The sequence below is a fragment of the Papaver somniferum genome, chromosome 1 (genome assembly GCF_003573695.1).
Source record: "Papaver somniferum cultivar HN1 chromosome 1, ASM357369v1, whole genome shotgun sequence".
NCBI classification, from domain to species: domain Eukaryota; kingdom Viridiplantae; phylum Streptophyta; class Magnoliopsida; order Ranunculales; family Papaveraceae; genus Papaver; species Papaver somniferum.
Genome location: NC_039358.1, coordinates 56,584,470 through 56,596,560, shown reverse-complemented (window position 1 = coordinate 56,596,560; position 12,091 = coordinate 56,584,470). Strand labels below are relative to the sequence as shown.

Sequence of the window (12,091 nt, the reverse complement as noted above, 5' to 3'; positions counted from 1 at the left end):
CATATTTCCAAAATTTCTCTTAGAAAACTTATATTATTAGCTTAGCACATTAACTTATAGCCTTTTCCAGCGGATATGCTTTAATTGCTGGTAATTAAAACATATATATTTGAAAACCATAATCAAATGCTTTTCAATATTTCGTCTTGGGATCACCTTGAGCATCAAGTAATATCTTTGAATAATTAATGATAAGAGTTTTGTACAAGTTCAAATAATGTCGACATCTAGAAGTTTCTCATCTTAGAAAACCCTAATTCCCAATTTTCACACAACATGAAGAAACGTGTGAACTTTGGAAACTCGGTTTTGCTTTTGGAACCGGTTATACCATGACTCACAATATAAGTTGTGGTCGGTTATACCATGCTCCCCAAGATAGGTTGTGACCGGTTACACCATGCTTCCCAAGGTAGCTTGTGATCGGTTACACCTTACTTCCCAAATTAGCTTACGATCAATTACACCTTGATTCTCAAAGTAGTTTGTGAACGATTAGAACTAACTTCCCAGTATAGCTTGTGACCGGTTACACCTTCCTTCCACATGAGGTTAGTAATACATGACTTGACTTGTTTTTGTTTCTATATCGTAACCTTTCAAGTAATTTCTGATTGAAAACATAGCATCGAAAGTTATATATATGATATTCTAGTATATTAGCCTTGATCATATTGGTATATTGAATTACGAAGTATATTGATTATCTTTTGAACTTCGTAATTGCGACATCGACATAATCTTTGTAACTCGTTACTGTATTGTGTAGTGAACATAAGTTTGATATACCTAGAAAACTATGTTAAGTTATATAAGTTTAAGGAAGTATATATATGAACTTGTTTCGTAGTTAAAAGGAAATTAAAAGGATCGAAGGTCCAATTTTCATTGAAGATCTTAAGGTTGAACCAATCCTAACTTATATCAGGAGTCAAGTTAGAACTGATCCTTACCTATATTGGGAGTCAAGGAAGAAACCGATCCTAACTTGTTTTAGGAGTCATGGTAGAAGCAATCCCAATAAGAAAAACCGATTTCTACACCTCAGGGTTTGTGTGTTTTGGAAATTGGATTTGCAAAATAGAAAAGCTCAAGATGTCGTCATAATGAGTAATTTGAACATGTACTGAAATCTTATTCTTAATTGTTCAAAGATATTCATTGATACTCAAGGTGAGATCCTAAACTGAAATAGTAAAGAATCTTTTTGAGATTTTCGAAATTAATATCTTTTTTATATTATGTTTGAAAGGAACATCTAGAGGTATATTTATGCCTAATACCACGACTTGCAAATAGTTACACAAAATACCATGAGCTTTCAAATATACCCGAGTTGGATACTATCTAATTAGCAAATTCCTAATGTATCCCAAAAATTGACGCACGAATGTCGCATTTGGATGGGCCATATAAATAGGAAAATATACTCCGGATACCATACCAAGAAAGTAGCATCAACCCTGGAAACACGAGAGTTATTTTATCTGAAAAATTATATTGAAGGAGTAATACAGCTAAGGAATCGTAAAGCTGAGTATACAAGGGGAAGGCAGGAAAATGCAGTTGAATATGTTTTCTGGAAAGAGAAAAACTTAGCGAGGTAAGCTCATAAACAGAGAGAGAGAGATGCAAAGCATGAAAGCTTGAATACTTGTAATAAGCGAAATAGTGAGACAGAAAGTGATTCTGAACAAGAAGATGTTGAGGTAACTGGTGAAGAATTTCAGGAAGATGTGGAGAGTAATTCTGAGAATAAAAGGAAGAGGAATATACGTGCTGAGAGAGATGAGGATGATTGATATGAGCTTTATCTGTATGAGAAGGCACATCCTCCAATCTTCGCCAGGACCATGCGAGAGCATTTAGATATTGACTCGGATGGAGAGAAGATGGAGGGCATTGATGTTGATGGAAATCCATAGATCGAAGGAGCGGATGAGGAAGATGATGAGGATGAAATTGAGGAGGATGAAGATGTGTCAGATGGGTATGGTCCTGCTGCATCCAGCAATAGTGATGAAGAAGATGATGTTGAGGAATAATGTTTTGGAAGTGATGATGAAGATGAGGATTCTGATTAGTGTTCTCCAGAGAATCAGAAAGATCGAGATTTTGTGCTTAGTTTCAAGCTTAAATATGATTAACAAGTTTTTTAACAAATAGTCTTTCTGGTTCTTATGTCTGATCTTGTTGTTGCTGGTAAGAATCATCATGTTCTTGTGTGAAGTTGATGTAAGTCAGCCGATCCAAGTAATTGTTTTCATTTTGTTGTCTTGATGTACTATATCAGTGTAGTTATAGTAAGTGTGGGTGTTTTTCTTTTTAGGAGTTTGAAAAGGGTGCGAATGGATATTTTGAATGTTATGCTGTAAATGCTAGCAATTAGTAACTAGGGCTTATTTACAGAGAGTACTGTAAATGCAGATGTTGATCTCAGTTGTAATGAACTGGGTCTTTTCTGCGCAACTAGTGTTCTTGTAAGAAATATAGTTAGAATTGTAATATTGGCTTTGTGAGAACTTTTAATGAATTGAGTTTTTTGAAATGGATGTTTAATGAGGCTAACAAGGTAACTGTAATCTCTGTAGATCAAAATGTAGATAGTGTTGAAGGTAGATTCAATCAGGAGAGAATTTGATTTTGCAGGATGTTGTAGCATTGCAAGAGAAAAAACTTGGGAGAACCTGCAGAAAATGCATAGTTTGAAGGTAGTTACCCTTCTGAAAATTTCTGCAAAACGATTTTTGCACGCATATTAAACCATTTTCTTCGGTCAACCAATCAAAATCGAGGGTTTTGTCCCCCCACATATTTACTCTTTTATCTTACAAAATACCACTGAATACGCGGTACATGTGCGACTCATAAGCGAAATATCAGTAATATTCCTTGCAAAAAGTAGCACTGAATACGTGATTCCTGTGAAATTGATTAACGACACTCAAAATAATGTGCGACCCCGAGCCGAACGACTCTCAACTTAATAGCACAGTTTTTGCGTTTTTTATTTGATGGATGTGCGACACATGAACTATGTGGGCCCAAAGCCGTTTAAGCCGATCGAGTAAACGTCGATTGGCTCTTAACTTAATAGCACCATATTTGCGCTACCCTAGTGATAGGCGTATGACATATCTGCGACTATTTTTAATGGCCAGATTAAGGAAAATTAATAAATAATAGATGATTTTTCTGGTTCGCATTAGGGATTCTACTGTTTGAAGAAGAAGTAAAACTAATTGAAACAACATCCTATCGAAGTCTTAAGAATATAGATTTGAAATTAGTTACACAAGATACTGTTTTTTAGATTGACATGAATTATCATAACTAATCAATTTTAAAATTTCTTATACCATACAGTTAATCGGCTGCAACACAAACTTACTTCTGCTGAACCAACATGAATGGAAATCCTAAGTAGTCATTCAACAAACGAACCCCACTGAAACGATGTAAATTCTGATCAGAACCTTAAAGGACCATCAGAAGTTTCCATCACGAGCCTAATTAAAACTCTTTTACTGAAAACCCTTTCTCACAAACTTACCGACCAAATCAATACTCTCTCATCACAACAACCATCTATTATATTGATCAAAAAAAGACCAACCGTCCTTGTGATAGCTCTTGATTGAGGTGAATGAAGTGATGCCTGAAAATTGGAAAATTCTGATCTCCAATAACCCAAATTAATCATGTCTAAAAACCAGATCCCATATTAAAACAGTGGATCTAAAAATCTAATTACGTATGTGTGACCCCAAGTCTATGTTTTGTTGGGGGCGAGTTAATCAAACAGAAAAATGGAATGATATTATGTTAAGTTGTGGTATTTTGTGTTTCGTTAACTTCTATTGTGGTACCAAATGTCATTGGCCCTTTTTTTTTATCAGCAATCAAAACATATCTATGAAAATATATATTAGTTAAGTCTGACAGGTTGGGTCAGGTATTAGTCTCATGAGTGGCAGGAAACGTTAGAGAGTCGGGACCGACTCCAATCTAAAGGGATCATTTTGTAACATCCGATATTTCACAATAGTTGGTTGAATGAAATATACACAATGATGTACCTTAAAATTATAGTCAGGTCTTTTCAGCACAATTGTTTCCAAATTGGCAAAATATTTTGCAGTTAAGCTAGCTTAGACGAAAGTAATTCATGGATGAGTGACCTCCTGGGAGCTATTGTTAGATAACCACAGGAGTGGCAGTAGAAAACCCCATAATGTTGGATAACCGCAGTATCTAAGTGGGAACAATATCGGTGGAGAGTCGGGTCATTATATATTACATCATAATTGATTACGCTTCACCTGACGAGGGTAAGATTGTACACCGGACGGATTAAATTAGGTACGAGTTTCATGAGTAATATAGGAAAAGCCATAAATCTGGGATATATTGAACCTAGTGATGACTCCAATTTAAAGTGGTGGTTTTGTAATACCCCGATTCTGCGGGTAAGGTTTACTTAATAAAATACAAGTAATGCTTTAACTTTTCCGAACAACTAGATATTTATACACAATTGGTTTCACAGTTGGAAAAAAGCACTACAATTGAGCGTGCTCCGGGAAAGTAATCTGGAATGAGTAAAGTTTTGCTGCAAAAAAGCAACCACTATGGGCATCCTTCTTTAGACCGCATGCGTCATATCCAGCTATATTTTTGGCAGATCCTAAATATCCTCCAAGCCATGATTTCGAGAATTCATGAACTTTACCCATAAGTAGGGGTGAGTAACGGGTGACACCCGTAGATTTAAGGTCATCCATGTTCAATCCATCAAACTAACAGGTATTATATATAAATCCATGTCTAGTTGATTACCCGCGGGTAAGAGGGTTGACGCGTTGGATGTGGGTAAACCCAGGAAGTTCATATTTTTATATAAAAATAGGTAACATCATAACGAAAAATTAAGTTACATATTAAATTACTCAAATTGAAAAAGTGTTAAATTATTATAACATAGCAATGCTAAAATGATAATAAAAATCCTTCAATTATCCGTTGTTTGTATGGTGAATCCCCCGAATTAGGGATGGCAATTTGTTCCACCCAAACCCATCCCTGTGAGGACCCATCCGTATTGGATAGGGTTTTACCGAACAAACGAAAAACAGGGCGGAATACGAGTAATCCCCGAAGTTAGTGATGCGAGGATGCGGTGGAGATGGGATTTAAGGTCCCCACCCCATACCCATCCGTACCTTTTATATCTAGGATTTAATTATTATTTCATATAATATTTATAGATATTTATCAGGTTCACAAGGTATTTGTATAACTCACTCTTACGGGTTACACTATTAGTGATCAATCTTACAATGTTAATTGTATTCTCTTAAGTCCATCGTACTTGATAGCTTCATTATCGATATTTTTTTTTCTTTTTTTGCTTTTTGCACTTTTCACTTCGCCGTGGGTATACTTATAAATAATACAAGGTTATGGCAGAATCCTAAATATCTCTTCTGGGTTATGGGTAACTCATGGAAAACCCATCTCCTATTAGTATTCTCCAGTTCTTTGGGTAACGAGTAGGAGATGGGTTTTCGATCTTTTTGAACGGGGAGGGGATGAGATTCAAGGTCCCCGTCCCAGTTCTATGGGTAACAGGTAGGAGATGGATTTTTGATTTTTTGAACGGGAAGGGGATAGGATTCAAGGTCCCCACCCCATTGCCTTCCCTAACCTAATGGCCTTCAAAATACAAAATATGCTTATACATTTGTTAAATTTTACCATTTACTCCTAGTCCTAGCGGGTACAAGTGTCCAATAAATTTTCGAACTTGCATCCGCACCGACCCAATATATGTTGGGTTTTCAGAAATGCATCATCTCCAACCCACACATGGAAGAGTTTTACGGGCAGATTTGGTTGGTTTGGCGGGTTGGGCGATTTATGCTCACCCCTAGTCACAAGAAGAAAAAAAACTGCATGAACTTCCTTCTAAGACGAGGGCCAAAAGGGCGTTTGTCCGGCCTGGCCTGATACTAAGTAACCTCTAAGGAGCTTCCACAGAGTTGGAAGCTCGTAGAAAAGTGCCACATTTCTCTGGCTACGACTGTCATAGTATTTGGCATTTTCCTGCCATGTAGAGAAGCGGAACCGGAACTGGCTCCTATATATAGTTCTTGCTCTTGTAGAATGCTTTGATTCCCATTGAAAGCGGCCGGTCTTTTGTTCCTATACAACAATAAAATTAGAATTATGGACATCCTAATTTTCGAACACGAAAACTACGTAACCGCACACCCTCAGTGTCACTCTTCTCTTGTATACACACAACTCTTGCAAGACAAAATGCCCGCTAAAGATTCCACATCGCATACGAATACATAATAGAAGAAATACGAGATATGCGACTGATTTTGAATGTATATCCATCCATTCCCTTGTTCATTTGTGGTCGAAAATTATGCGACTATAGGAATTCATATGTATCATCAAACTCATCCCAACTTCTAACTTTCCAATTTGGTAGCCAAACAACGAGCCAAGAAAATCCCAATCCTTTCTCATATCACCACACAATACTTAACTACATCCAACCATTATCAATTTACCCTTGCATGCTGCTTACATATTACTAAGAACGCCACTACTTTTGAAATCGCAAAATGACATCTTGTAAGTTTACTCAACACCGTGATTGTTACATTTTGTACTTTGTTGTGGGCTAAGATTCTAATTCATGGGTGTAAATTAGTTATGATTCACAAAAATGATGTTGTTTCATGATAACATTGGAAAAGGAAGAGCAAAAACTCATTTTCTACTCTCTTCTTAGTTGTTCTTCATTTCAGGCATATGATGATATGAGCAAAGAAATCAAGAAAGGTTAAGCAGCAGCAATCATGGGGAAAGTTGATCAAGAAGAAGCTGCAAAAACAACTCTTAATGCCTTGTTTGCTAAAAAGAATGAAAAACTCTCTGCAGCAATGGAAAGAACTAGTGACTGGTTTGATTTCTTTCTCATTTTTGAATTTTAAAAAATTGTTAAGTTTTTTATCTGCTCTTCAAATTGAATTATAAGATCTTGCTGAAAAATGGTATTATGCTGAATTTTCACAGGATTTTCTCCCAAGAGATTCCTAGTGATGTTACAGTTCATGTTGGAGAAGTTTCCTTTTCACTTCATAAGGTCTACACTTGATCCAATTTTTGATTCAGTCTTCTTGCATATATATGTTTCGTTACGTTGATTGTTTCGGTCCTTGTGGGATCGAATTCTGTACTTGAATTGGATTTGATCTAGGATGTAATCTAGTTTACACCTTGCTTGCAGTATCCATTAGTCTCAAAGTCAGGATACATAAGGAAACTAGTGTCAGGAGCTAGTGATACAGATCTTTGTGCTATAGAAATTCATGATATTCCTGGTGGAGCAGAAGCATTTGAATTGGCGTCGAATTTCTGCTATGGAATAAATTTTGAGATTGGTATTGAAAACATAAGCATGCTCAGATGTGCGGCCGAGTATCTGGAGATGACTGAGGACTACGCAGCTGGGAATCTGGTGACCAGAACGGAGGCCTATTTGAATGATATAGCATTGAAGAGCCTTTCGGGTGCAGTCACAGTGCTGCATCTAGCGGAGAATTTGATTCCAATGGCAGAGAAGATTAAGCTGGTGAGCCGATGCATAGACACAATAGTCCATATGGCATGCAAAGATAACCAATTCTCATTGCTTGGGAAAACCGAGAATGGCAATGCTTCATCTGTTCCTCAACCTAAGCCTATTGTACATTGGTGGTCCGAAGATTTAACGGTTCTTAGAATCGATATCTTCCAACGGGTTATCACCACAATGATGACAAAGGGATTTAAACAATATGAGCTTGGTCCAATACTCATGTTATATGCGCAGAAATCATTTCGAGGTTTGGTGAGAAACTACTCTGAATTGCAAAACAAAATATCTTTATTTTTGTCAGGTACATTTTAAATATAGGTTTAAACTGAAATCATAATGCAGGATATATTTGGCAAAGGAAGGAAGAAAATTGAACCGAAACAAGAGCACGAAAAACGGGTTGTATTGGAGACCATTGTGGCTCTTTTGCCTGTGGAGAAGAGTACCATGTCAGTTAGCTTTCTTTCAATGCTTCTACGTGCATCAATATTTCTGGAGACAACTGTTGCTTGCCGTCTTGATCTTGAAAAGAGAATAGGAGAGCAACTCGGACAGGCAGTGCTGGATGATCTCTTGATTCCGTCATATTCGTTCACTGGTGATACATTATTTGATGTCGACACTGTACAACGTATCATGATGAACTACCTCGAATATGGAATGAACGGAACCGAGTTTGATGATGGATATGTTTCACCTCTGCCAAGTGATATGGAACGAGTTGGGAAGCTAATGGAGAGTTATCTTGCTGAAGTAGCATCAGACCGGAATTTAACTGTTTCAAGGTTCATCAGCCTAGCAGAACTAATCCCTGAACAAGCAAGAATAACCGAGGATGGAATTTACAGGGCTGTAGATATCTATTTGAAGGTAATATCCATGTGAAGGTAATGTCTAAAATTGGCTCATAATCAGTACTCAGCAGCATCTGACATTTCAAATCCTTTTATGTTGTTCCAGGCTCATCCTACCCTGAGTGACATGGAGAGGAAGAAAGTTTGCAGCTTGATGGACTGCCAAAAGCTATCGCGAGGAGCATGCGCCCATGCAGCTCAAAATGAACGGCTTCCTGTGCAAACTGTGGTTCAAGTGCTTTACTATGAGCAGCAACGTCTACGAGAGGGCATGGGTGGGGAATCTCCGGCTTCACGAATGGGTGGGGAATCTCCGGCTACACGCATGGGTGGGGAATCTCCGGCTCCACCGCGTAAAGTGAACATATACTCTGCGGATAACCACCAACCATCCGACGAACTTTCAAGGTTACAGAAAGAAAACGACCAACTAAAACTTGAGCTAGCCAAGTTGAAAATGCGATTGAAAGAATCTGAGAGACAGACAGGAGGAGACTCTGTATCAGCAATGAGCACTCCACCACAATCTAGCAATAAGCCACCATTGCCTAAAAAATCATTCATAAATAACGTGTCTAAAAAACTCGGCCGTCTTGTTCGTGTTGATATATTGAAGCCTCCTGCAAGGACAAGACCCGCCAAAGATCGAAGACATTCCATCTCTTGATTCTTCTTCTTGGTCTTTTACCTTATATATCGAATATATATACTGCTGCAATTTGTTTGCGATTACAGTTTGAATTACAAAGAGACTAGGTATTCTCATTTTGTGTATATTAGTATCATTCTTGCACTAAGAGAAAATCAATCATGTACTGAAATTGGCAGGATCTTGATTGTGCTCAAATTTCTACTGAATTCTAAACTATTCTTGGTGATAAATATCAAATTGTAATAGCAAAACATAACAAGTTCATTCATGTTGTTCTTTACAATGTCACTAGAAATGCTTCAAAGGAAAAACAAAAAAAGTCCCAAATGAACACCAAAAATGTCTGTCGAAGTTAGCAGTTTCAGAGACCTTCATAATCAAATTTGATTCCATAGGCTTTGGTAAAATTAGCTAGCTTTATAAAATGGGCTAGAAATGTAAAGAAGAGAAAGCAGGGTATTAAAAAGAACTGAAAATCTAGAAGAGAAAAGTTATCACACAGTAGACAGATTTCATGAGTTAGTTGATGAAGAAATCCAAACCCATGGGAAGATGATCAAACTAAAGAACTCTAACAGAGGAGGAGATGTGAATTCATATTCAGGTCATGTTTAGACTCATAACTCTAAAAAGCCAAGGAGATTGTTTTTGTCTTTCTTGTCTCAATTGTTCATCAACATCACAGTTGTTCATGAGTCCACCCCATTTGTTGCCTGCACTCAACTGTTGTTCTTCGCGGTTATCTCCCCGTTTACGTGTATTGTTGTTAGTATTTCGCCTCTGAACATAGCTTGATTCATTAGAAGATGATGAAAAACTCGGTCCGGTTTCCGAATTCAATGATGTATCATCCTTGCTCTTTCGTTGTTGTTGTCGAAAACTTGTTGGACCTAATCCTAATGTCAATTCAATATCATTCTCATCTTCAGTTTCTAACATCCCATTGTTATTATTTCCACCTGCTTCATCCATGATATATTCTTCAGCTGGACGTTCTAAATCAAGTTTCCGTCTTGGCTTTTGTTGTTCATGATCATAAGTAGCATAGTTGGCATTATAGCCATGAGCTTGGGTGGTTTTCAGGTTGTTCATTAACATCTTTTGAATTCGATATAGCCGATGAAGTTCATATACCTGCAGAAAAAATCACTCCTCATACTTAGAATTCTCCGAAACTAATCTTGAAAATTGAAATTACTCAAATAGAAAAAAAAAATAGATAGTGAAAAAAACTGCTTGAGAAATTTACCTGTTCTTTAAATGTTTCTTCATGTTTTAGCATAGCCATCTTCATGCATTCTTTATCATACGGCTGCAAAATCCTGCTCTCCATTTTATAACCCTTTCTTTGTAGTAATCTCTTCTTCTTTTAGGAATCAAACCCAAAATCAGCAAGTTTTCTGCCTATCTTAGTTTGAAAATGAGAACTCTTGATTCTGTTAAATAAAAAACAAACAAACAGAGTTTTAGAGACTGTAACTGAAAAATTCTGAAACATCATGATCAAATGTAGAGAGATCTACTTGATTATAAGTTTACTCTGTTCTCCTAAATATACATGCATGTTGAAATAAACCAACAATTCTAATGAAATTCACAGATGGGGCCACTTAAAAAAAAATCAAGAAACTCTTCTGATAATATATAAAAAAGTACAGACATCAAAGAAGAATCATGCAACCAAAAAAAAAAAACAGAGTTTTGGGTAAATTCAAAAATAGTGATAGATCTTCAGGGTTTGTTTAATTCTTAGATGATGATCTTAAAACAAAACCCAAAAGTTGATACAGAAAAAGAAAAATTGTTTTCTGCACAGTGACTCACTCACTAACCTGTATAACAGAAGAAGAATCTATCTGATAAACTTTGTTGAAGATGATGAAGATATCAAAAAAAAACACTTTGATTGAGGGAAATCAGAAACTAAAAACAATCTTTTCTTTTTCTTTGTTTGAAAGAGAGAAGCACCCCAAAAGTTTATATATACAGAGAGTTTACTACTTATCTTTCAAAACCCACTTTATAAACTCTCTAGAAAAACATCATCATCATCGTCAACCTCTATGAACAAAAAAGTACAGTTCAGCTGCAAACATATTAAATTAAAAATAAAACTGAAAGAAAGAATTTAAGATTCTCTAGAAAGAGAAAATATTAATAAAGAAACTTTGTGGGTGAGAGAGAAGGAGAAGGAGAGGCATGCGAAACAAATCTCAGAGCCTAAACCAATGTAATTCAAGATATGTGAAAGAGATGCTTTCATAGAGTTTCAGACAAGTACAGATAGAGTTTTTATATTATACTAATATTTTTCAAAAAAAACAACAACAAAATTATTCTAATAAAATCTTAAATAATTTAATCAATAAATTTTGTGTTTGATACAGAAAGAATCATGAAATACAGAATTTGATTGAGTTCATAGTTCTTACTCTAGACAACAATCATCAAAATGGACAGCTTAGCCTTTGTGTTAACATGAATCACATCACATGCACTCAAAGATCTCTCTACCTCTTTTTATAAACAAAAATCACTGTATTATTATTTATCAACAGTTGTCTTAAAATTAATATGTCAATTATTATTATTATTATTAAATCACATCTAATTAATTATGTGGTGCAACTGTGGAAGTCATTCATCTTGACCGTACATTCGAGTTTATCCAATAAAACATACTATCAAAAATGTTAGTACAAAAGTAGAGAAGCAAAAAATAAATTAAGCTTGTTTTTGTTAAAGTGTCAGGAAAATGGATTCAATCATTTTTGGTGCAAGTTAGATTTTATTATTATGGGAAGACATCCTCCGGTCCTCCCCATATGCATATGGCGGGCCTATGAAAATTGTGTCATGTCCATATCAAAACATCTGTAAATATACCCAAACAAATGAATCTTTGAGGAGGCCATCAAACTCAAACAC

General features: G+C 36.1%; 2 protein-coding genes across 4 annotated transcripts; one reads left to right on the top strand and one right to left on the bottom strand.

Moving 5' to 3' along the window:
* Positions 1–6,499: 6,499 nt before the first annotated feature.
* Positions 6,500–9,406, top strand: LOC113287547 (BTB/POZ domain-containing protein SR1IP1-like). Of its 2 annotated transcripts, XM_026536339.1 has the most exons (6): positions 6,500–6,648; positions 6,809–6,979; positions 7,093–7,162; positions 7,307–7,909; positions 8,000–8,527; positions 8,618–9,406. In XM_026536339.1, the coding sequence occupies exons 2-6, from the start codon at positions 6,876–6,878 to the stop codon at positions 9,176–9,178; spliced, it is 1,866 nt and encodes a 621-aa protein (XP_026392124.1). In that variant the 5' UTR covers positions 6,500–6,648; positions 6,809–6,875; the 3' UTR covers positions 9,179–9,406. The 2 variants fall into 2 exon arrangements, with proteins under 2 accessions (XP_026392124.1, XP_026392116.1); XM_026536331.1 differs by lacking the exon at positions 6,500–6,648 and having other exon boundaries at positions 6,660–6,979.
* Positions 9,407–9,409: 3 nt separating this feature from the next.
* On the bottom strand, positions 9,410–11,886 carry LOC113287560. 2 transcript variants are annotated; one of them, XM_026536356.1, is made up of 3 exons: positions 11,596–11,886; positions 10,413–10,599; positions 9,410–10,297 (listed from the first exon to the last, which is right to left on the bottom strand). In XM_026536356.1, exons 2-3 carry the CDS (start codon positions 10,494–10,496, stop codon positions 9,764–9,766), a joined length of 618 nt encoding a protein of 205 aa, XP_026392141.1. In that variant the 5' UTR covers positions 10,497–10,599; positions 11,596–11,886; the 3' UTR covers positions 9,410–9,763. The 2 variants fall into 2 exon arrangements, with proteins under 2 accessions (XP_026392141.1, XP_026392136.1); XM_026536351.1 differs by lacking the exon at positions 11,596–11,886 and adding an exon at positions 10,996–11,451.
* Between the last annotated feature and the right edge of the window lie 205 nt (positions 11,887–12,091).